This window comes from Anolis sagrei, chromosome 2, assembly GCF_037176765.1.
Source record: "Anolis sagrei isolate rAnoSag1 chromosome 2, rAnoSag1.mat, whole genome shotgun sequence".
NCBI lineage: Eukaryota > Metazoa > Chordata > Lepidosauria > Squamata > Dactyloidae > Anolis > Anolis sagrei.
In genome coordinates this window covers 11,680,035-11,706,682 of record NC_090022.1, presented here as the reverse complement: position 1 = coordinate 11,706,682, position 26,648 = coordinate 11,680,035, and the positions used below count along the sequence as shown (strand labels likewise).

General features: G+C 44.0%; 2 protein-coding genes and 1 pseudogene across 2 annotated transcripts in view; all 3 read left to right on the top strand.

Annotated features, from left to right (window-relative positions):
- The window catches only part of LOC132766139 (zinc finger protein ZFP2-like), a 3,541-nt gene extending 2,153 nt beyond the window's left edge, over positions 1–1,388 (top strand). The window contains exon 2 of the mRNA XM_060760508.2: positions 184–1,388. Coding sequence (XP_060616491.2) covers positions 331–1,182 — 852 coding nt within the window. The 5' untranslated portion in view covers positions 184–330 and the 3' untranslated portion in view covers positions 1,183–1,388. The remainder of the gene's footprint in view (positions 1–183) is intronic.
- The window catches only part of LOC132765760 (zinc finger protein 665-like), a 255,289-nt gene that overhangs the window by 182,850 nt on the left and 45,791 nt on the right, over positions 1–26,648 (top strand). The gene's annotated exons all lie outside the window — the stretch shown is intronic.
- Positions 13,182–21,809, top strand: LOC137096332 (zinc finger protein 420-like; annotated as a pseudogene).

Sequence of the window (26,648 nt, the reverse complement as noted above, 5' to 3'; positions counted from 1 at the left end):
ATATAAAAGCCTCTGGCAACAGAATGTGGCTTTTATATGGCAGTGTAGAAGGGGCTGAGGTCTCTCCTGTTCCTGTCGATGTGAGACAGCCTTTTGTTGTACTCCACATACAAACACATAGATATGTATAGACCCTTCTTCTGACAGATCCAGCTGACACTAGCCATTGATTCTTTATTCCAGGGCTGCCAGGAAAGTGGGATCAGAAGTCCGGGGGCCAGGCTCTTGGAGGAGCGGCTGACGGAGTTGGGTCTGTCTAGCTTGGAGAACTGAAGGCTGGGAGAAACCATCCAGACGCCACAACTGTGAGAAGTGTGTTGCTCAAATGCCATGTCTTCCAAGACACCAGGAAGTCCTTCAAAGAGTTCATCGCTTATGGACCAGAAGAGACTTCACGCAGGAGAGAAGCTGTACACATGCCCGGAGTGTGAGAAATGTTTTGCCCGAAATGCAGACCTTGTGAGACACCAAAGAATCCACACAGGGGATAAACTGTATAAGTGCCAGGATTGTGAAGAATGTTTTGTTCACCATCAACAACTAGTAAGACACCAGTTATCCCATAGAGAAGACAAACCATACAAATGCCAGGAGTGTGGGAAGTGTTTTGCTCAGAATGTCTACCTTGTGACCCACCAGAGGGTCCACACAGGAGAGAAACCCTACAAATGCCAAGACTGCGGGAGGTGTTTTGCTCAGACGTCCTGCCTTTTGAGACACCAGAGACTCCACACAGGAGAGAAACCATACAGCTGCGATGAATGTGGGAAAAGTTTCGCTCACAGTTCGTCCCTTGTGTACCACAAGAGACTCCACACAGGAGAGAGGCCTTACACGTGCCAGGAGTGTGGGAAAACTTTTGCTCGGAACGCACACCTTGCGGGCCACAAGAGGATCCACACAGGAGAGAAACGGTTTAAATGCCAGGAGTGTGGGAAATGTTTTGTTCACCATCAGCAACTAGTAAGACACCAGTTATTCCACACAGAAGAGAAAACATACATCTGCAGTGAATGTGGAAAATGTTTTGCTCAGTATGAATACCTTGTGACCCACCAGAGACTTCACACAGGAGAGAAACCACACATCTGCAAGGAATGTGGAGAGTGTTTTGCTCACGGGTCATCTCTTGTGTACCACAAGAGACTTCACACAAGAGAGGAACCATACAAATGCGAGTAGAATGGAAAATATTTTGCTCAGAATGCATACCTTGTGACCCATCAGAGACTCCATGGAGATGCATAAAAATAATAGGAGTGTTTGAAATTTTCAGACTCACAGACATGTCCGTAGATATAGTGAGTTTTCTCTTGCACTGGTGAATACTTCTTAGCAGTGATAAATTCTAACTAATGTTTTGTTAAGTTCTCCTTTGTTATATTCTTCTTCTTCTTCTTCTTCTTCTTCTTCTTCTTATTATTATTATTATTATTATTATTTGAAACACAACAAGATGAGTCCACAATTAGCAAGATTACTCTGCTGGCTGTTGTATTGGCTCACACATCGGACACGTCCCAAGTGTCTAGGACTGTGTGATGTATTGGCAAATAATGCGTGCATATCCTAGTAAGGTGGCCTTCTGCAGCTGGCAGATGGTAATTTTGTCAGCGCTGATTGTGTTTAAGTGCAGGCCAAGGTCTTGAGGCACTGCACCCAGTGTGCCCATCACCACTGGGACCACCTTGACTGGCTTGTGCCACAGTCTTTGCAGTTCGATCTTTAAATCCTCATATCGTGTTAGCTTTTCCAGTTGTTTCTCTTCAATCCTGCTGTCACCTGGGTTTGCAACACTGACGATCCATACTTTGTTTTTTAACATGATCGTGAGGTCAGGAGTATTGTGCTCCAAAACTCTGTCTGAATTCGGAAGTCCCAGAGTAGTTTGACGTGTTCATTTTCTGTAACTTTTTCCGGCTTGTGATCCCACCAGTTCTTTGTTGCAGGCAGATAATATTTGTGGCACAGGTTCCAATGAATCATCTGCTTGTAATCTGTCTACTCAATCTTCTTGCAGCAGCTGAGGATGTGATCTATTGTTTCATCTGCTTCCTTGCAGAGATTATTATTATTATTATTATTATTATTATTATTATTATTATTATTATTATTATTTGAAACACAACAACATTAGTACACAGCAGACAAGATCACTCTGCTGGCTGTTGTATTGGATCACACATCAGACATTTCCCAAGTGTCTAGGACTATGTGATGTATCGGTAGATAAATGTGTGCCGATCTGAGTACGGTGGCCTTTCGCAGCTGACAGGTGGTAATTTTGTCACTGATTGTTTTCAAGTGCAGGCCAAGGCTGGTCACCACTGGGACCATCATGGCATGTGCCATGATGATGATGATGATGATGATGATGATGATGATGATGATGATGATTTTTACAGTGTTCCCTCGCTACTTCGCGATTTGCTTTTCACGCACTCGTTGTTTGCGGTTTGTTAATAAATATTAATGTAAAATATTTATATTACATTATTTACGTGGTGGCAGATGTCGAGTAGCTCCGCCTGGCAGCCAACGGGCCTCAGAATGGGAGGCTGGTGTGCAGGTTTGGCCTGAGGCGTGGCGGGGAAGGCCTGCTGGTCACAAAGTGTGACCTACTGCACTATCGCTGCCCTGGAAGTGACTACGGAGGCATTTATTTGGTGAACTCTCAGCAGAGGCAATTAAGGAAGTGTGAGGGCTAGACTGTGCATGCACACTTCTTATATAATTCTTCTATTTATTTATCTGACACGATAAATAAATAGCCCAATGGAAGTGGAGCGTTTTCTAAAAGTTGCTGCTCAATGAAAGTGTCTGAAGGATTTTGTTTGTAAGGTAAAGGAAAAGGTTTCTCCCTGAATCCTATAATAATGTATAAATATTAAAATAAATATAGCATCCCTGCTTCGCAGATTTTCACTTTTCGCGGGTGGTCCTGAAACGTAACACATTGTATTTTGATATAATTTGAATTCATTACCTAGCTGTTGTTCCCCAGGGCAGAAGAAAGCAAGCTCACACCTGCTTCTCCATAAGATTATCCTGCCATCTCTTTCCCAGACAAAATATGTAAAGTTCTGTCCATTGTTCCTTGTCCAGCATAATTTATATCTTAGTTAACATATTTCAAGAAGTATGGGAACTTCAAATAAAAAAAAATATTAAAAGAATATAGTTATAACAGGACTTGTTCCAAAATATAAACATTGTTGTGTGTGCGTGTGTGCGTGTGTGTGTGTGTGTGTATATATATATATATATGAGAAATTATCTATTTTGGACAACAGTTGAAATAATAATAATAATAATAATAATAATAATAATAATAATAATAACAACAACTTGGGAAGTGTCCGACATGTGATCCAATACAACAGCCAGCAGAGTGTCTCATCTTTTTGTGTTTCAAATCATCATCAACCTCATAATCATCCACATGCTTGTGGGTTTCAATGTCTTCTCTGTGTAACCTGACATGGTGGTTGTGAGAGTGGTCCAACATTTCTGTGTTCTCAAATAAAATGCTGTGTCCAGGTTGGTTCATCAGGTGCTCTGCTATGGCTGACTTCTCTGGTTGGAGTAGTCTGCGGTGCCTTTCGTGTCCCTTGATTAAGCACCTGATGAACCGACCTGGACACAGCATATTATTTGAGAACACAGAAATGCAGGACCACTCTCACAACCACCATGTCAGGCTACACAGAGATGTGGACAATTTCATCAGAAAGAGGAAGATCATGAAATGAACAAAATCTGGCTATGGTTTTTTAAAAACTCTAAAATCAGGACAGTAAATCAAGAACAACACTTAAAAATGGGAATTCCAGACAAGAAACAATCAGGGCCAGCTAACACCTCCCAACAAATGTTCAACCAAGCAGGAAGCAGACAAGCTTTGAAGCTGCAAGGCTATTCAATGCTAATCAAGGTGGCCAATTGCAACATTCACACTTGCCTCAAACAGACAAGAGTTCTTTTTCCCACCTTGGACATTATTCCACAGATATTTCCTAATATATTATTTCCCAATACTAAAATTATTTCCTAAGACTAAAATCAGGACAATAAATAAAGTGGAACACTAAAAAACTGGGGAATTCCAGTCAAGAATCAATCAGGGCCAGCTAACATCTCCCAAAAAAAGTTTCCCCATGCAGGAAGCAGCCAGGCTTTGAAGCTGCATGGCCATTCAATGTTAATCAAGGTGGCCAAATGCAACATTCACACCTGCCTCCAACAGAGAAGAGTTCTTTCTCCTATCCTGGATGTTCCAGAGATATATAAACCCCACTTGCCTAGTTTCCAACAGATCTCACAACCTCTGAGGATGCCTGCTGTAGATGTGGGCGAAACGTCAGGAGAGAATGCTTCTGGAACATGGCCAAACAACCTGGGAAAGTCACAGCAACCCAGTGATTCTGGTCATGAAAGCCTTTGACAACACATAGATTAGGAATGTTTACAAACTTTGTGTAGTGTTAAGGGGACAACAATGATAGTCATAGCGATACACAACCAACTTGGTTTATACATTACTAATTTACTAACGGATTATCTTGAATGTTTAGATTCCTTAAGCAATAATTTGATTCAGAAAAAGACTTAAACAGTCGGACAAGAATAACCGAGATGAACTTTTACAGAAGGCGGCCAGAAAAGAAGAAAGAACAATATGAGAGAATAGAAGAAGATAGAAGAAGACACGACCTTCGGATTTAAAACTAATTGATAATATCACTCCTCTCTTTGGTATAGAAGATATAATGAACTTTTAAGACTTTAAGTAATGAAAATAAGTATAATGGCTGTAATAATCATCACGATGTACATTGACTATTCTTTTGTCTCCCCACCTCCCCTTGCGAAATATTAGATAGTGGTAAAGCCTAACCTTACTAACAATGACTCCAATTCTCCCACTTCCCCTTTTAATTTCATACCCAACCCTTTATACCTTTCCCCACTGTGTGTGTGTGTGTGAAAAAAATGGAAATGTCTAATAAATACATACCCCCCCCCCTCTATATATATGTATATATATCATAAGAGGTCAGGACATGCTGCATTATCCCAGGATGTCTACGCCCTACACCACTGGATAAGTTATACTGTTTAGCCCAGCATTTCTCAACCTTTCTAATGCCGTGACCCCTTAATACAGTTCCTCATGCTGTGGTGACCCCCAACCATAATATTATTTTTGTTGCGACTTCATAACTGTAATTTTGCTCTTGTTATGAATTGTAAATAATATAAATATCTGATGTGCAGGATGTATTTTCATTCACTAGACCAAATTAGGCATAAATATCCAATACGCCCAAATTTGAATACTGGTGGAGTTGGGGAGATTGATTTTTGTCATTTGGAGTTGTAGTTGCTGGGATTTATAGTTCACCTACAATCAAAGAGCATTCTGGACTCCACCAACAATGGAACTGAACCAAACTTGCCTCATAGAACTCCCATGACCAACAGAAAAAACTGGAAGGGTTTGGTGGGTATTGACCTTGAGTTTGGGAGTTGTAGTTCACCTACATCCACAGAGCACTGTGGACTTAAACAATGATGGATCTGGACCAAACTTTGAACGAATACTCAATATGCCCAAATGTGAACACTGGTGGATTTCGGAGAAAATAGACCTTGACACTTGGGAGTTGTAGTTGCTGGGATTTATAGTTCACCTACAATCAAAGAGCATTCTGGACTCCACCAACAATGGAACTGAACCAAACTTGGCTCATAGAACTCCCATGACCAACAGAAAATACTGGAAGGGTTTGGTGGGCATTGAGAGTTGTAGTCCACCTACATCCAGAGAGCACTGTGGACCCAAACAGTGATGGATCTGGACCAAACTTGGCACGAATAGTCAATATACCCAAAATGTGAACACTGGTGGAGTTTGGGGAAAATAGACTAGGTAACATTGGGGAGTTGTTGTTGCTGAGATTTATAGTTCACCTACAATCAAAGAACATTCTGAACTCCAACAATAATAGGATTGGGCCAAACTTCCCACACACAACCTCCATGACCAACAGAAAATACTGTGCTTTCTGATGGTCCTTGGAGACCCCTCTGACACCCCCTCACGACCCCTCCAGGGGTCCTGACCCCCAGGTTGAGAAATGCTGGTTTAGCCGGTATTGTTATTTTATTATTTATTATTTACAGTATTTATATTCTGCCCTTCCCAACCCGCAGGGAACACAGGCCGGATCACAATGCACATATATCTGGCAAATATTCAATGCCATAGACACACAACATATATAGACAGACACACAGAGGCTATTTAACTTCCAGCTTCATGAGGGTATGCTTTGAATTCTGGCCACTGGGGGAGCTGTTGCTTCACCGTCCACTTGTGACACTGATGGAGTACTTCCTCATTCTTTTGTAGAGTTTTATGTAAATTAGTTAAATTAGCCTTCTCGCATAAGTGGTACCTAAATATCCTACTTGACAGATGCGACTGTCTTTCAGGCTGCAAAGGTCGACAGGAAGCTAGACAAATGGTTTATTTATTTATTTCGAATAATACCCCGCCCTTCTCAACCCCTGGGGGGACTCAGGGCGGCTTACAATTGGCAATAATTCAATGCCGCATCATAAAATACAGAATAACAAATATAACAATTAAACATGAACATTAATAAATAACGTTTAAAAGAGTATACTTACACTCCAATTAGCTATTGCCTGTCTGATGGTTGTTTAGCTAGCCATCTACCAATGATTTCTCCGCTTAACTTACCCAAATCCCCTTCCATTCCATAGTCAAACATTATCAATTGTCCTTTAACCTGATTACCCAAAGGCCTGGTCCCACATCCATGTTTTTACCTTTTTTCTAAAGGAGAGGAGGGATGACAATGACCTAATTTACCCGGGGAGCAAATTCCACAGGCGGGGGGCCACCACCGAGAAGGCCCTGTCTCTCATCCCCGCCAAGCGTGTTTGGGACAAAGGCGTGGCTGAGAGGAGGGCCTCCCCAGGAGATCTTTAGCTCTGAGGTGGGACGTAGAAGGAGATATGTTCGGACAGGTACACTGGTTGGGAGCTTACTCTGACCCGGGCTGGTTTTGAACTCATGACCTTTCAGTTAGTAGTGGTTTTTAATGCAGCTGACTCCCAACCAGCTGTGCCACAATCCGATACGTTTGACTACATTGTACCACCTGACATCCGCTGGGAAGTAGCAGCCTGTAATTACAGTGTTCCCTCGCTGTTTCATGGTTCGCTTTCCACAGACTCGCTGTTTCGCAGTTAGGGTTTAGATTTAATTATTCTAAACCATAACCGTGAAACAGTGAGTCCACGGGCTCCGTGGTTGCTGAGGTGAGGTGGGGAAGCTGGCCCTAGCGACAGCAGGATTGTTTTTTGTTTGTTTGTTTGTTTTGTTGTGTCCGGAGCGACCTGAGAAACTGCAAGTCGCTCCTGTTGTGAGAGAATTGGCCGTCTGCAAGGACGTTGCCCAGGGGAAGCCCGGATGATTTGATGTTTTTATCATCCTTGTAGGAAGCTTCTCTCATGCCCCCGCATAAGGAGCTGGAACTGATAGAGGGAGCTCATCCGCCTCTCCCTGGATTCGAACCTGCGACCTATCGATCTTCAGTCCTGTCAGCACAGGGGTTTAACCTACTGCGCCACTGGGGGCCCATGACCTAGCAGGATTGAAGAGAACCAACTGGAAAAGCTGACACGATACAAGGATTTAAAGATTGAACTGCAAAGACTCTGGCAGAAGCCAGTCAAGGCGGTCCCAGTGGTGATCGGCACACTGGGTGCAGTGCCTAAAAACCTTCACCTGCACTTAAAACACAATCGGCGCTGACAAAATTCCCATTTGCCAGCCGCAGAAGGCCGCCTTACTGGGATCTTGCAGACATTATTTGCCGATGCATCACACAGTCCTTAACCCTTGGGAAGTGTTCAACGTGTGATCCAATACAACAGCCAGCAGAGTGATCTTGTTTGCTGTGGACTCATCTTGTTGTGTATCTAATAATAATAATAATAATAATAATAATAATAATCTATATAAATAAAAATGTAATGTTAGTTCGTGCTACCATCAGAACTCAAAAACCACTGGGGGTATTGACACCAAATTTCGACACAAGACACCTAACAGTCCAATTTATGTCCTCCACTCAAAAAAATTGATTTTTTCATTTGGGAATTGTTGTTGCTGGGATTTATAGTTTACCTACAATCAAACAGCATTCTGAACTCCACCAATGATGGAATTGGGCCAAACTTAGCACACAGGGCTCCCATGACCAACAGAAAAAACTGGAAAGGTTTGGCGGAGATTGACCTTGAGTTTGGGAATTATAGTTCACCCACATCCAGAGAGCACTGTGGACTCAAACAATGATGGATCTGGACCAAACTTGACGCAAATATTCCATATGCCTAAATATGAACACAGATGGAGTTTGGAGGAAATAGACCTTGACGTTTGGGATTTGTAGATACTGGGATTTATAGTTCACTACAATAAAAGAGCATTCTGAAACCCACAAATGACAGAAATGGGGCAAACATCCCACACAGAACCTCCATGACCAACAGAAAATACTTAAGGCCATCCAGTCCAACTCTCTTCACCAGGCCAAGAAAATGTAATCAGAGCCCTCCTGACAGAGAGCCATCCAGTCATAAATATAGATAGATATGATTCTCACACACACACAGCTATAGTATCCTAGATTTGAAAGAGACCCTTAAAGAAGGACTATGATATGTTGCATATTCCAGAGTAGGCAAACCAGACACTCTCCACATCAACACTGACAAAGAAACAACAAGAAATACTGTTTACTCACAAGCATAAAGGAATTACATATATTAGAAACCAACACTTTCTCATTACTTTATTTTCCAGATCACCAGACTGGGCCACAGCAATGCGTGGCAGGGGACAGCTGAGAGGCGCTTGCAGCTGTCGCTCAAGGAGACAGACCAAGGGTGTTGTGGACTTCCACTCCCAGAAGCCTCTGCTGCTTGGCTCCACGAGCAGGGATTCTGGGAAATGGAGTCCACCACTAGAGATCTGGAGGCAGCCTGGCTTGGGAGGCCTCCCTCTGAGGAGCCATTCTAGTTTGGAACCAAAGTGGCGGGAAGAGGTCGCGAGGCCCCTTTCCCGAAAAGCCCTCCTGCGCTGTGATTGGCCGGCCTCTTAGCCAATGGGAGGGCTGTTTCTGAGGCGCCAAGCGGGGGAGGGCAGGGCAGGCGTGCTCAGCGCGTGGCAGTGTGTGCGCATGCGTGGGCAACGGTCTCTTCCAGACAAGTGAGAGGAGGAGGAGGGCCCAGAAGCAGCAGGTTGGGGAGCTTGTCAGGCTCTTCGTTTGGGGGGAAGAATATCAGTCTCGCCTTTGGTTTTGTTTGGAATTAGTGCTCCCATGAGGATGTGGGTGAACTACAACTCCCAAAATGGTTGGTCAATCGCCCCCAAACTCCCTCAGTATCCAAAGTGGTTTTATGTATTTCCTTACGACCTGGATATGGCGCCCTTCTCACCCCGAGAGGGACTCAGGCCGGCTTACGAGGAGTAAGTCAATCCAATATCATAGAATCAAAGAGGGTGACTAAAATGATCAAGGGTCTGGAGAACAAGCCCTATGAGGAGCGGCTTAAGGAGCTGGGCATGTTTAGCCTGAAGAAGAGAAGGCTGAGAGGAGATATGATAGCCGTGTATAAATATGTGAGAGGAAGCCACAGGGAGGAGGGAGCAAGCTTGTTTTCTGCTTCCTTGGAGACTAGGACGCAATGGAACAATGGCTTCAGACGACAGGAACATGAGGAACAACTTCCTGACAGTGAGATCCGTTCAGCAGTGGAACTCTCTGCCCCGGAGTGTGGTGGAGGCTTTTAAACAGAGGCTGGATGGCCATCTGTCAGGGGTGATTTGAATGCAATATTCCTGCTTCTAGGCAGAATGGAGTTGGACTGGATGGCCCATGAGGTCTCTTCCAACTCTTTGATTCTATGATTTGTATGAGTTGGAAGAGACCTCGTGGGCCATCCAGTCCAACCCCATTCTGCCAAGAAGCAGGAATATTGCATAATATTACCTTATTATTATTATTATTTATTATAATATATTATTAGTAGTATTATATTGTATTACTTATTATTATTTATTAACTTTATTTGTTCCCCGCTAACATCTCCCGAAGGACTCGGTGCGCCTTACAAAGGCCAAGGCCCTCAATAAAACAACAGCATAACAAATACAACACTAAAACTCATAAAGCAACTCATATTGTTGGCCATGTTGGGTCTGTGTGCCAAATTTTTTGCAGATCCATTGTGGGCTGGGCTTGGAGTGCTCCTTGGTTGTAGGTTAACTATAAATCCCAGCAACCACAACTCCCAAATGATAAAATAAAAAAAACCCCTCTCAACCCTAACAAATTATGACATGATATTTGTGCCAATTTGGTCCACAACCATCTTTGTTTGTGTTCTTTGTTTGTGTATGGAATAATAGAATTGGAAAAGACCTCGTGAGCCATCCAGTCCAACCCCCTTCTGCCAAGAAGCAGGAATATCGCATAATATTACCTTATTATTATTATGAACTTTATTTGTACCCCGCTAGCATCTCCCGAAGGACTCGATGTGGCTTACAAAGGCCAAGGCCTCAAAACACAACATAACAATATAAAACCTAAAGCAAATTAAAAACAATTAAAGAAATATTAGACAACTAAGCAACAACAATAAACAATACACCAAAACACAATAAAACTGGGCCGGGCCAGAGTAATGGGTACAGAATTAAAAGTGCTGATGTGACAGGTGATATATAAGGGTTCTAGAGTAAGTGCAGTGTGCGGCAATCTTCGTTCTAGTAAAGTGGTTCTGGGTATTGGAGATTTCCTATTCTGGGAAGGCACATCAGAACAGCAGGTCTTCAAGTTCTTTCTAAAGACTGCCAATGTAGGGACCTGTCTAAGATCTTTGGGGAGGGTGTTCCAGAGTCGGGGGGCCACCACAGAGAAGGCCCTGTCTCGTGTCCCCACCAAACGTGCTTGCGACGCAGGCGGGATCACGAGCAGGGCCTCTCCAGATGAACGAAGTGAACACGTGGGTTCATAAACGGAGATGCGGTCACGCAGGTAGGATGGTCCCAAACCGTTCAGGGCTTTGTAGGTAAGCACCTGCACCTTAAATTGGGCTCGGAAAATAAACGGCAGCCAGTGAAGCTCCTTGAACAGAAGGGTTGACCTCTCTCTGTAAGGAGCACCAGTTAACATCCTGGCCGCTGCCCGTTGGACCAATTGAAATTTCCGAGCCGTTTTCAAGGGCAGCCCCACGTAGAGCGCATTACAGTAGTCCACTCTAGAGGTGACCAAGGCATGGACCACCCCGACCAGATCAGCTTTCGCGAGGTATTCTATATTATTTTACTATAATATTATACTGTAATTTTATTAGTAATATTACACATATTTAAAAATATATAATTATATTATTATTATTAGTAGTAGTATATTGTATTACATATTGTTGGCCATGTTGGGTCTGTGTGCCAAATATTTTGCAGATCCATTGTGGGCTGGGCTCGGAGTGCTCCTCGGTTGTAGGTTAACTATAAATCCCAGCAACCACAACTCCCAAATGACAAAATCAAAAAACCCCTCTCAACCCTAACAAATTATGACACGATATTTGTGCCAATTTGGTCCACAACCATCTTTGTTTGTGTTCTTTGTTTGTGTATGGAATAATAGAATTGGAAAAGACCTCGTGGGCCATCCAGTCCAACCCCCTTCTGCCAAGAAGCAGGAAAATCTGTTCAAAGCACCCCCGACAGATGGCCATCCAGCCTCTGTTTAAAAGCACCGGGATTGTGGAGCACCGGGATTGTGGCGCAGCTGGCTGAGTGTCAGCTGCATTAAGATCACTCTGACCAAAATGTCATGAGTTCGAGGCCAGCCCGGGCTGGAGTCGGTGTCCAGCCATTGTGTAGCCCATTGTCGACCTTTGCAACCCGAAAGACAGTTGCATCTGTCAAGTAGGAAAATAAGGTACCACCTTAAAGTGTGGGAGGCTAAATTTAACTAATTTATGAGGCCATAAAGAAAAAAGACTCCGGGGAATGTGGAATGCGGAAGAACTTCATCGGTGTTGTTGATGGACGATGAAAAGCAGCAGCTCCCCTGGCGGCCAGAAAAAAGTTAAATAGCCTTGGTGTATTTGTCGTTAAATGTTGTCTGTCAAACTGGCATTGAATGTTTGCCATATATGTGTTGACTGTAATCCGCCCTGAGTCCCCTGCGGGGTGAGAAGGGCGGAATATAAGAACTGTAAATAAATATAAATAAAAGCCTCCGAACAAGGAGCCTCCACCACACTTTGGGCCAGAGAGTTCCACTGCTCAACAGTTCTCCCCGTCAGAAAGTTCTTCCTAATGTTCAGGTGGAATCTCCTTTCCTGTCGTTTGAAGCCATTGCTCCGCGTCCTAGTCTCCAGAGCAACAGAAAACAAGCTTGCTCCCTCCTCCCTATGACTTCCTCTCACATATTTATACATGGCCCTCATCATGTCTCGTCTCAGCCTTCTCTTCTGCAGGCTAAAGTTGCCCAGCTCCTTAAGCCACTCCTCATAGGGCTTGTTCTTCAGCCCCTTGATCATTTTAGTCCCCCTCCTCTGGACACATTCCTGCTTGTCAATCTCTCCCTTCAATTGTGGTGCCCATATTCCAAGTGTGGTCTAAGTACAACTCCAAAACTCAAGGTCAATGCACACCTAACCCTTCCAGTATTTTCTGTTGGTCATGGGAATTCTGTATGCCAAGTTTGGTTCAATTCCATCGTTGGTGGGGTCCGAGGATGTCTCCAGCCCAGAACTCTTAACTGCTCTACACAATTGGCTCTCAGCATGGCTTATTTCAAACTGAGAGATGGGACAAAGCGCATTGAGCTTTTGACCCTCTGGAAAAAGCCCGAAATTCAGGCCAATGAAGCGGTGCCTCATGTGGCAGATGCTGGCAGGAATCTGCTTCTCTGCACTTCTTTCCCTTTGATGGTGATCGCAGTGATGTAAACCAGTGCTTCCCAATCTGTGATCTTTGGAACACATGGGTTCCGCAAAAACATTGCAGGGGTTCTGCAAAAAATCATTATTATTTTTAAAAAGTTTCTACCAGCATATGAAGATCTTACTGAAATCAGTGTATTTCTCCTTTTTAAAAACAACCTCTGAATCTGTGCCACTGAATGACTTTTGGGTAGGGTTTGGTAGGCATGTAGCTGTCAGAAGCCAGAAAGATTATCTGAGCTCTTCTGCCCTTCATGTCCATCAATCAAAGAGAATCAGGCTTTCCAGGTGATGCTTACACCATAAGCAGAATTAGTAGTAATTTGGATGCCACTTTGGGTTTATATATTACATACGCTTTGTGTCCAACCTATCTTCAACTCCGCATCTCTTTCTACGAACTGGTGTGGGCTCTGAGATTGACAGGGGAACCCCTCCTGTCAGGCCCACAACCGTCTCAAACTTGGTTGGTGGGGACAAGAGAGAGGACCTTCTCTGTGGTGGCCCCCCGGCTCAAACACCCTCCCAGAAGAGATTAAATTAGCCCCCATCCTTCAGTCCTTCCGTTCCAACCTGAAAACAGGATATTCAGACAGGCCTTTGATCTTGAGTAGGCTGAATGGGCCCATATGACGCAGACACTTGGCACCTGTGAATTGACGGCAGTTAGTTTTATGGACTTGTTGTTTTAAAATTGTTTTGATTTTGACATGTGTTGATGGGTGGGTTGTTGTTATAATTTTATCAGACTTGTTTTGTACTGTTTTTACCAGTTGTGTGTTATATGTGCACCCTGGAGTGCTTTGTAAGCCACCCCGAGTCCCTTCGGGGAGGTGGTGGTGGGATATAAATAAAGTTATTATTAATTGAGACACAACAAGATGAGTACACAGCAAACAAGATCACTATGCTGGTTGTTGTATTGGATCACACGTCGGACACTTCCCAAGTGTCTAGGACTATGCGATGTATCGGTGAATAATGCATGCAGATCCCAGTAGGGTGGCCTTTTGCAGCTGACAGATGGTAATTTTGTAAGCGCCAATTGTGTAAGTGCAGGCCAAAGTCTTTAGGCACTGCACCCAGTGTGCCGATCACTACTGGGGTCACCTTTACTGGCTTATGCCAGAGTCTTTGCGGTTCGATCTTTAAATCCTCATATTGTGACAGCTTTTCCAGTTGTTGGTTTTTTTTTCAATCCTGCTGTCGCCTGGGATTGCAACATCGATGATCCATACTTGGTTTTTTAACACTATAGTGAGGTCAGGAGTATTGTGCTCCAAAACACTTGTCAGTCTGAATTCGGAAGCCCCGGAGTAGTTTGCTGGATATTTAAGTTTCTATAATGGGTACATCCGTTTTTGATATCCACGTTTTTGGGATTCTGATCTATAATAGTAGTTCATGACAGTTTGGTTCTGTGACACTGAAAATTTCTGTTGCTTCTGTAGTTGTTTGCTTCCAGTTGCCCTACAGGCCTATGCCCTGGTTGCTCAGCAGTGGGTCCTGGTTCCTGTAGCCCACTTGTCGACGGGTGCCCAGGAGAAGCACTCGCCACGCTCCTTATTATCTTGGGTGATAATTAACCATAATTAACTGGGTTGGGTGCACTTAGTTCAACTTCTCAGTTGAGGCCACTCTGGCTTGGTTGAACCTACTGGTAGTTTACACTACCACCAGCACAGCTCTCAACATTATAGAAGCAGTTAAGCCCCTCACAAAAAAACAAGGCATCACCTGATGGGAAGAAATTATTTGTTGTTGTTGTTATATTCAGCTGCTGGACTTGAAGCCCAGTCTCCAAACAAAATGAAACAGGTTCGTTCATCACTTTAGCTGTGAATTCAAAAACTTCCTGTACCAAACTAAAGGTTTGTCGCTATATTTAAAATGTTTTCTCTTCTAGAACATGGTCATACAGCCCAAAAAAAACAACAGCAGCCCAGTGATTCCAGCCACAAAATCCCTCAACAATACATTGTTTTCTCTTAATTTCTAAACCCACTACATTATACAAAACACTCATGCAATAGGAGTGGATGAAAAAAGGAATAACTTTGTGGCTTCACAGTGCTTAGGGGCAGAGTTAAGGTTCCATGGGGAGGACAAAAAAATCATCTGAGCGAAAACGTTTGGGAACTGCTGGTATAAACTACACTTTATCCCAAGCATAATAGGTAGATGCGACCTTCTTGCAGCAACACCAGAAGCACTCCAAGTGGCCAGATACCGGTCAAAGGACATTTAATCAACTACCAAACTCACAAATTTTGTATTTTGTCTGTTTGTTTGCTTTGTTCTGTTAGAAATGTAATATAATTTGAGTGGTTGTCCTGACACGACAAATAAAATAACCTTGTTTGCTTGCTCTGGACACCAAAATATCTTGTAAGTGGTGTATAAGGACTGAAAAGCAACATCATTTATGGCCACAGAGATATGCTAAAATGGGACTGGGGTTGTTTTCCCCATTTTCTTTTTATCCCCATCAAACATCTTGCTTGCTTTTCCTGCCCCTTTCTTTCTACCTTCAGTAATTTTCCCAATGTTTTTGCCTTGCAGGAGATCCTGGCAACAGTGAAAGGTTTAACTGAAAAGATGGGAGGGGAAGACTCTTCTGAGCCCAGCCTGGGAAAAGGCCCTTCCCTCATTCAAGCCAAGCCTAGAGGAGCATTCGAGGAGAGAGCCACCCAGAAGAGCCTGCCGGAGGAAGTGCTCACTCCAGATTTATGCCGCCAGCAATTCAGGGACTTTGGCTACAGGGAGACGTTGGGACCTCGGGAGGTTTGCAGCCAGCTGCACCTTCTCTGCCGCCAGTGGCTCCAGCCAGAAAGACGCACCAAGGCGGAGATGTTGGACTTGGTGGTCTTTGAGCAGTTCCTGGCACTCCTTCCCTCTGAGATGTCGTCCTGGGTGAGAGAATGTGGGGCAGAGACCAGTTCCCAGGCGGTGGCCCTGGCAGAAGGCTTCCTCCTGAGTCAGGCAGAGAAGAAGCAGGAAGAGGAGACGGTGAGCTCAGTTCATTCTGGCCATTTTGAGGGCCATCCATATGTCTTGGCACGTTTTCTGAAAATTCTGGAACAAGCTGAGGCCAGAGATAATTGTGTCTCATCAGTCAAAAGGCAGGTCAAGGATAGCCTGAACCTGTATGATGGGATTCCGCTTCCCAGAAATACACAAAACATGGGTAGCTTTTAAAGAGATGGGGTAATTAATAGCACTGGTCATTTCCTGTACAGCTCCGTATGGCTTGGGTCTCAGCTTTTCCAAGAAGTGTTTTCTCTGCCCTCGTTGGGCTCAGCCTGAGATGCCGCTCCTCTCATGGTCTTACCTCCTGGGAAGATGGGACAGAGCCTCCTTCTCAGTGGCTTCCTTGGGTTCTGCAACTCTTTGGTAGGGAGATTAGATTGGCTCCGTCCTTCCTGTCCTTTTGTCCTCACAAGGAAACATGCTTCTCTAAGAGCTTCCAGTTAAGCATGGGTAGAGATATGCTTATCTGTCATCTTATTCTGTACTGTTATCTCTGTGTTGTAATTGTTTCAAGTCTGTAGAAAGGTTATATTTTAGCTATTAAAAACATGAGAAGCAAATGAATACAATCCTCTTCATTCAGAAGATGTAACTGTTTGACATATCCCACCTCCCACTCCCCAACCACTCCTGAAGCCTTTTCTTTTCCCAATTCTCCCCTTCATTTCCTTCCCTTGTTTCTGCTTCTGCTGCAGGATTTGTGTCTGGAACGGATCCCTGAGGCAGGTCAGTGTTTTTCTGAATCCAGTCAAAGGCAGCAGTCAAGGTGGAGGATGGAGGACAGCGAAGGAAAGTCTCCCTCAATGAGTAAGTGCCGTCCTAAGTTTTCTCCTTGGCCTTCTCCATTCAAGTCTGCCTGAATATATCTGGGTTGTATGAATCATGGCACGTTAACAAGATCATGCTGCCTAAACAGTCCTGGGATGGTGTAGGCATACTTCAGCTAAGAAAGTCTCCTAACAGAAAATCTGCTTTTTCTTTCTTAGCTTCTGTGTAGCTGGATTTTTCCCTTGAAACATTTTCACTGATAAAAAAAAGGACGGGAGGAATACAACTCTTAGTATCAGGGTATAATAGTATGTTATATACTGTATATAATAGTGTGTGTGTGTATGTGTGTCTGTGTGTGTGTGTGTGGTTGAACAGAAGCTCTCCGAAGCTCTAGGTGCTCTTACTGCCTACTACAGGGAAAACCAGCTGATCCCTAATCCAACTAAAAAACAGACATGTGCCTTTCACCTTAAGAACAGACAAGCACCCCAAGCTCTGAGGATGACCTGGGAAGGAATCCCACTGGAGCATTGCAGCACACCCAAATACCTGGGAGTCACTCTGGACCGTGCTCTGACCTAGAAGAAGCATTGCCTGAATATCAAGCAAAAAGTGGGCGCTAGAAACAATATCATACGAAAGCAGACTGGCACAATCTGGGGATCACAACCCGACACCTGCCCTTGCGCTATGCTACTCTGCTGCTGAGTATGCATGCCCAGTGTGGAACACATCTCACCACACTAAAACAGTGGATGTGGCTTTTAATGAGACATGCCGCATTATCACGGGGTGTCTGCACCCTACACCACTGGAGAAATTACACTGTTTAGCTGGTATTGCATCACCTGACATCCGCCAGGAAGTAGCAACCAATAGTGAAAGGACCAAGACAGTGACATCTCCGGCCCATCCTCTGTTTGGGTATCAGCCAGCACGTCAACGACTTAAATCAAGAAATTATTTTCTAAGATCTACAGAGACACTCGCTGCAGCACCTCAGCAAGCAAGAGTCCAAAAGTGACAAGCTCAAACCCAGACTCTCAACCAATGGCTGATACCAGATGAGAGACTCCCCCCTGGGCACACAGAAAACTGGGCGACTTGGAAGGCGCTGAACAGACTGCGCTCTGGCACCACGAGATGCAGAGCCAATCTTAAGAAATGGGGCCACAAAGTGGAATCCACAACATACAAGTGTGGAGAAGAGAAAACTACAGACCACCTGCTGCAATGCAACCTGTGCCCTGCCACATGCACCATGGAGGACCTTCTTGCGGCAACACCAGAGGCACTCCAAGTGGCCAGATACTGGTCAAAGGACATTTAATCAACTACCAAGCTTGCAAACTTTGTGTTTTGTATGTTTGTTTGCTTGTTCTGTTAAAAATGTACTACAACTGTTTGGTTGCCTGACATGATAAATAAATAAATAGTATATTGGCAGAAAACAATGCAATAAAGGTTCATGTGGGAATGAGGAGGATTCTCTCCTAGTCCATCCTATTGCCGTGGTGTGTGCCTGCCTACAACAAGGCAATGTAAATTCAGTTGACACTAGCGCCCGCTTCTGAGCATGTATGACCAGAAAACTAAGAGAAAGTAGGAATCTCATCAGCTCCCATTGCAGATGAGAAAAATGTAGAGATTTAAAATGTTGACCACTAAAAATGGAAAGAAAATGGAGGGTTATGAAAGGATAGGTTGACACAGGGTCATTTTGGAAGAAGGCTTCTCGTTGTCTGTAGGTTTTAAATTTTGTTGGGGTCTTTTTACTAACCCAAGGCTGACCTTGACGTCATTCTTGCATTTAATGTGTGATTTTGAATAAAAAGCTTGCTGAAGTGCTCTTCTTTTTGGTGAAGGAGGAGCTTATCCTCCTTTTTTCAATGTTATTCCTGCCTCAGGTCCCATTTTTCCGTTAAGAAGCCATGCTCAGGAGCAGATTTGCTTGATTAATTTGTGCCTGATTATAAAGGAGAAGGACGATGTGCACCTCACAACTGCAGGATTGCGGTGTTCCAAGACTTCCCAATTCTTTCTGTGTATACATTATGGTGTTTGTTACATTGGAATGTGTAGAAGGAATTTGAAGGAGAAAGGAGAGAATGGGTAATAATGTTCTCTTTCCCTTCTCTTTTCTTTCCTTCCAGGAGAGGGAACAAGGACTGGGTCTGCAAGTAGAAGTATAAGAGCATCTCTTCCTCAAGAGGAACTCAGAACAGCATCTGCAGGAGTACATCAGGTAGGGGGCAGGCCCTCCAGCAAGCCAAGAAAGGCGCAGGCTGTGTTCTGCTGTCAATTTAACCACTCTGTGGTTCCCACAAAATCTTGTTCTTTCCCTTTGCTTGCATCCAGTGTGTTACTTCAAAGAGCCTGTAGATATCATCCAATAAGAAGTTCAAGTTTTAGAGCAGTCTGAAACAATATTTTTGTTGTTCTCCAGGTGACTTTTGAGGAGGTGGCTGTGGATTTCACAGAAGAAGAGTGGGCTCTGTTGGACCCAGGCCAAAGGGCCCTTCATCAGAAGGTGATGGAGGAGAATTTGGAAGTCCTGTCCTCTCTGGGTAAGGCTCCCCCTGTCTTGTGCTTAGTCAGCTCACATAAAACCAGAATTCTTTGTATTATCTTATATATTATATTGATATTAAAGCAGTCAGAATTCTTTTCTTCTAATCTTGTTGACTTCTGATGTCTCTTTCCAGGAAGCACTTGTGGAAACAATTCCTCGTCATCAAAGTGTTTGGAGGGGAAAAAAAGATTCAGTCAAAAGGCCTTCCTCTCCCGTTACCAATCAGATCACACAAGGAAGAAACCATTTCATTGTTGGATATGCCGAAAGGGTTTCATTTCGAAGACTTTCCTCCTTTGTCATCAAACAACTCACGCCGGGAGGAAACTATTCAAATGCCCGAAGTGTAGAAAAGAATTTATTTGGAAGTCACACCTCACTCGGCATCAAGCAACTCACACTGAGGACAATCCATTCAAATGCCTGGAGTGTGGAAAAGGCTTTATTCAGAAGGCAGACCTCACTCGGCATCAAGCAAATCACACGGGGGAGAAACCATTCAAATGCCCGGAGTGTGGAAAAGGCTTTATTCAGAAGAGAAACCTCACTCAGCATCAAGCAACTCACACTGGGGAGAAACCATTCAAATGCCCAGAGTGTGGAAAAGGCTTTATTCAGAAGTCACACCTCACTCGGCATCAAGCAATTCACACTGGGGAGAAACCATTCAAATGCCCAGAGTGTGGAAAAGGCTTTGTTCGGAAGTCACACCTCACTCGGCATCAAGCAATTCACACTGGGGAGAAACCATTCAAATGCCCGGAGTGTGGAAAAGGCTTTATTCAGAAGGCAGACCTCACTCGGCATCAAGCAATTCACATGGGGGAGAAACCATTCAAATGCCCAGAGTGTGGAAAAGGCTTTATTCAGAAGGCAGACCTCACTCGGCATCAAGCAATTCACACGGGGGAGAAACCATTCAAATGCCCAGAGTGTGGAAAAGGCTTTATTCAGAAGGCAGACCTCACTCGGCATCAAGCAACTCACACTGGGGAGAAACCATTCAAATGCCCAGAGTGTGGAAAAGGCTTTGTTCGGAAGTCACACCTCACTCGGCATCAAGAAATTCACACTGGGGAGAAACCATTCAAATGCCCAGAGTGTGGAAAAGGCTTTATTCTGAAGTCACGCCTCACTCTGCATGAAGCCATTCACACTGGGGAGAAACCCTTCAAATGCCCAGAGTGTGGAAAAGGCTTTATTCTGAAGTCACGCCTCACTCTGCATGAAGCCATTCACACTGGGGAGAAACCATTCAAATGCCCAGAGTGTAGAAAAGGCTTTATTCGGAAGGCAGACCTCACTCGGCATCAAGCAACTCACACTGGGAATAAACCATTCAAATGCCCAGAGTGTGGAAAAGGCTTTATTCTGAAGTCATGCCTCACTCTGCATCAAGCCATTCACACTGGGGAGAATCCATTCAAATGCCCGGAGTATGGAAAAAGCTTTATTCGGAAGAGAGACCTCACTCGGCATCAAGAAATTCACACTGGGGAGAAACCATTCAAATGCCCAGAGTGTGGAAAAGGCTTTATTCGGAAGAGAGACCTCACTCGGCATCAAGCAACTCACACAGGGGAGAAACCATTCAAATGCCCAGAGTGTCGAAAAGGCTTTATTCAGAAGGCAGACCTCACCTGGCGTCAAGCATTTCACACTAGGGAGAAACCATTCAAATGCTTTGAGTGTGGAAATAGTTTCAACTTGGAAGAAATCCCTCACCCATCATCAAGTCATTCACACTGGGGAGAAACCATTCAAATGTCCAGACTGTGGAAAAGGCTTTATTCAGAAGGCACACCTCACCTATCATCAAGCACGTCACACTAGGGAGAAACCATTCCAATGCACGGAGTGTGGAAAAGGTTTTATTCAGAAGGTATACTTTACTCGACATCAAGCCATTCACACTGGGGAGAAACCATTCAAATACCTGGAGTGTGGGAAATTTTTTTTTCGGAAGATAGATCTGACTTACCATGAAACAATTCACAGTGGGGAGAAGCCATTTCTGTGTCTGGAGTGTGGGAAAGGTTTCAGTCTGAAGGCAGACTTAACTCAGCATCAAGTAACTCACACTGGGGAGAAGCCATTTAAATGCCAGGAGTGTGGGAAAGGTTTCAGTCGGAAGGCATGTCTCGGTCATTATCAAGCAACTCACACAAGGCAGAAGCAGTTGAAGGTCTTACGGGACACTAAAAATTCATAGCAATGAGAAACCATTGATATGTTTAGAGTCTGAAAAGTGTTTCACTAAGCCTGCCTTTTGTTACAGTAAGTCGTAGCAGGACCGTGTGTGTGTGTGTGTGTGTTGAAGAAAAACCTGTTGGATTTTTGTATGCAACACTGCAAGTTTATGTTTCAACTCTGCTATTAAGAGTAAAGATTTTTCTATTCAGTTTTCCTCTCCCCTGTGTGTCTTTTTCATGGGACGTTGACTAGAATCCGCTTGCTGTGCAACACCTTTCTCTTACTATAGTAGGCACTGAGCTAGCTTTGGCCCTAGAGGTGTTTTTTATTAGCGTCAGCAGAAGTTTTGTAAAAACTCAGAGAAATGGACTCTGGAGTCATCCGGTAAAAAGCTGGTTCAATTTTACTTAAGCAGTTCTAAACACAACCATCATCATAAGCAAGCAGGCATGAAGTACACAGGACAAAGAAAGTGAGAAACGAACATAAATCTGCAGCTGGCTAGCTATCTCATAGCTACTCCCTCAAAACTCACACAGCTAGAATCTCAGAGTAACATTCTCACAGCCTCTTGTGTAAACATACATCTTGGCAATACAATCTTACTACAACTACATTTCTACTACATGAAATTACATTTAAACATACATCATACATGAAAACTCACATTGACAATTCCTTCTCTTTAAATGTAATTTTCTATGTACACATTGTTTTAACTACTACAGCAACTTAACTTCTAAGAATAACATTCATTTGTTCTCTTAACTCGACGTGTTTGGAAGTTGGCAAAGGCTTTGTCAGGATGTCTGCTACATTGGACTCAGTGGGACAGTATTCCAGTTTAATCACATTCTGATCAATCATTTGTTTAACCATATGATATTTAACTCCTATATATTTGGTTCTGTTTTTTAGGTTTTCAGTTTCTGTCATGGCAATGCATGCTTGTGAATCCTCTTTTATAACGATAGGAGTTTTGCGTTGTTCTCCTACATCCAAAATCAATTGCTGCAGCCACTGAAGTTCATTTATGGTTTCATTCAGAGCAACATATTCTGACTCAGTTGTACTTGGAGCTACACAATTTTGCTTGCGGGACTGCCACACTAACATATTGCCAGCGAATCTTATAATTATACCCGAGACAGATTTACACTCTTGTTCAGTGGCAAATGAGCTATCAGAAAAACAATCAATATTTTCATCACTGTTCCCAAATACTAAACAATGATCGATTGTACCCTTCAGATATCTGATTTTTTTTTAATGCAACCCAATCAATATCCCTGGGTTTGGCCACTCTTCTGCTGAGTCATCCCACAGCATAACTAATGTCAGGTCTGGTATGATTGGCAATATACATCAAACTTCCAATTACAGAATGGTAAATGTCAGACCTTCCAAACAACTTTTGGGATTCCTGATTTACATATTCTACTATCATGGGAGTAGATATAGCTTTGGCATCTGTAAGACCACATTTCTCAATCAACTGTTTTATTTTTGCCTTTTGACTCAGAATTTTTTTTCCATCTTCCCTCCTATCCACTTCTATTTCTACACAATTTTTCCGATTACCCAGGTCTTTTATTTTAAATTTGTTTTCCAGTTCTTTTTGCACTTTGGCAATTCTGTTAAAATTCTTAGCAATCACACATACATCATCTACGTACAATAGAATACCAATCCAATCATCATTAGTCCCCCTCGTATAGACACACGCATCAGCAATACTCCTTTTAAATCCTAGACGACATCGTTCCTCGTGTACACAAAGGTTCCAGCACCGTACGGACTGCCGTAGCCCATAGATCGCCTTTTGAAGAAGGCAGACTTTATTTTCATGTTTATATCTAAAACCTGGTGTTTTATAATTTGATATATTTATTATTTGTTGTATGATGAGGCATTGAATGTTGCCATAATCTGTAAGCCGCTCTGAGTCCCCTTCGGGGTTGAGAAGAGCGGGGTATAAATTCAGTAAATCATCATCATCATCATCTCCCTGGGTTATATGGCCCTTCCACACAGTCAAATAACCCAGAATATCAAGGCAGAAAATCCCATGATATCTGCTTTGACATGGGTTATCTGAGTCCACACTGTTATATATTCCAGTTCAAAGCAGAAAATGTGCGTAAGGGGCCTTGGCCTCCATGAATCGTTTTCGCTAAGATTTGTTTCAGCCTATTTGATTATATTTCTGCCAATAACTAGTAATAGCAATTCACTAATGAAATTGGTCTGAAATTCTTCACTTGTTCCATATCTCTAACTTGTTGAACTTGCTGGCCAAAAGGTCGCAGGTTCGAATCCGGAGAGCAGGGTGAGCTCCCATTATTAGCCCCAGCTTCTGCCAACCTAGCAATTCGAAAACATGCAAATGTGAGTAGATCAATAGGTACCGCTCCAGCCGGAAGGTAACGGTGTTCCATGCAGTCATGCCGGCCACATGACCTTGGAGGTGTCTATGGACAACGCTGGCCCTTCGGCTTAGAAATGGAGATGAGAACCAATGCCCAGAGTCGGACACAACTGGACTTAATCTCAGGGGAAAACCTTTACCTTTAACCTAACTTGTTGAAGTATGAGGACTATCGTGGTCTCTGCCCAGGAGTCTGGAGTTGAAATCCACAAGCATGTGAACAATTTGAACAGGAAAGGAGAAACCATGAAAACCAACAAAATCTCTCTACAAGAAAAGCACTGCAGACTTAACACAACCAGGGAAGTCAGCCATAGCAGAGCACCTGATGAACCAACCTGGACACAGCATATTATTTGAGAACACAGAAATTCTGGGCCACTCCAACAACCACCATGTCAGGCTACACAGAGAAGCCACTGAAATCCACAAGAAGCATGTGGACAATTTCAACAGAAAGGAGGAAACCATGAAAATGAACAAAACCTGGCTAGCAGTATTTTAAAAAACTCTTAACATCAGGACAGTAAATAAAGAGCAATACCCAAAAAATAGGGGTATTCCTGACATGAAACAGTCAGGGCCAGCTAACACCTCCAAATAAAGGACCCCCAAACAGGAATCAGCCAGCTTTGAAGCTGCAAGACCATTTAATTCTTATCCAGGTGGCCAATTGCAACATTCACACTTGTCTCATCTACAAGCCACTCGAAACACCTTCGCAGAAGCATACGAGAAGCTCGGCCTGTCACTGAACATGGAGAAAATCAAGGTGCTGTTCCAGCAATCACCAGCCAACCCCTCTCCAATGCCAGTAATACAGCTTAATGGTGTAACATTAGAAAATGTGGACCATTTCCGCTACCTTGGCAGCCACCTGTCCACCAAAGTCAACATCGACGCCGAAATACAACACCGCCTGAGCTCTGCAAGTGCAGCATTTTCCAGAATGAAGCAGAGAGTGTTTGAGGACCGGGACATCCGTAGGGAGACCAAGGTGCTTGTCTATAAAGCTGTTGTCCTCCCAACCCTGCTATACGCCTGTGAGACGTGGACTGTCTACAGACGTCACATGCAACTCCTGGAACGATTCCATCAGCGCTGCCTCCAGAAAATCCTGCAAATCTCTTGGGAAGACAAGCGGACAAACGTCAGCGTGCTGGAAGAAGCAAAGACCACCAGCATTGAAGCGATGGTCCTCCAACATCAACTCCGCTGGGCCGGCCATGTCTGACAACCGTCTCCCAAAGCAGTTGCTCTACTCCGAACTTATGAACGGAAAACGGAACGTTGGTGGACAGGAAAAGAGATTTAAAGATGGGCTCAAAGCCAACCTTAAAAACTCTGGCATAGACACTGAGAACTGGGAAGCCCTGGCCCTTGAGCGCTCCAGCTGGAGGACAGCTGTGACCAGCAGTGCTGCAGAATTTGAGGAGGCACGAGTGGAGGGTGAAAGAGAGAAACGTGCCAGGAGGAAGGCGCGTCAAGCCAACCCCGACCGGGACCGCCTTTCACCTGGAAATCAATGCCCTCACTGCGGAAGAAGATGCAGAGCAAGAATAGGGCTCCACAGCCACATACGGACCCACAGGGAAATCCATAATGGAAGACCATCTTACTCGTCCAACGAGTAAGTAAGTAAGTAAGTAAGTAAGCAAGCAGACAAGAGTTCTTTCTCCCACCCTGGACATTCTACAGATATATAAACCTCATCTGCCTAGTTTCCAACAGACCGCACAAACTATGATGCCTGACATAGAAGTGACCGAAATGTCAGGAGAGAATGCTTCTGGAACATGGCCACACTTGCCCAGAAAACTCACAGCAACTCAACAATAATAACAATAATGATAACAATAATACATCACACCGTCCTAGATGTTTGGGAAGTGTTCGACTTGTGATTTTGTGATACGAAATCCAGCATATCTATCTCGTTTGCTGTGAAATACTGTGTTTTGTGTCAGTAAAATAATAATAATAAGTCAAACTACTCAAACTACTACTAATAATAAGTCAAACTACTCTGGAACACGAATTCAGACAGATAAGAGTAATGGAGCACAATACTCCTACCTCGCAATCGTATTAAAAAACAAAGTATGGATCGCTGATGTTGCAATCCCTGCTGTTGATCCAGGAGTGGAGCCTGCTGCCTTTCCCCACCTCGCTCCAGCAGCCATGGAGCCCTGCGGAAGCCCAGGGCAGTGCTGCAAAGGCTGCTGGGGTAAAGTGGGTAAGCCGACCTTGGTCAAAAAAGAAGCCCCCGGCAAGCAGAATGGCCGGTAGGAGGGCGCCCGGTAAATATGTGAGAGGAAGCCACATGGAGGAGGGAGCAAGCTTGTTTTCTGCTTCCTTGGAGACTAGGACACGGAACAATGGCTTCAAACTACAAGAGAGGAGATTCCATCTGAACATGAGGAAGAACTTCCTGACTGTGAGAGCTGTTCAGCAGTGGAACTCTCTGACCCAGAGTGCGGTGGAGGCTCCTTCTTTGGAAGCTTTTAAACAGAGGCTGGGTGGCCATCTGTCGGGGGTGTTTTGAATGCAAGGTTCCTGCTTCTTGGCAGAATGGGGTTGGACTGG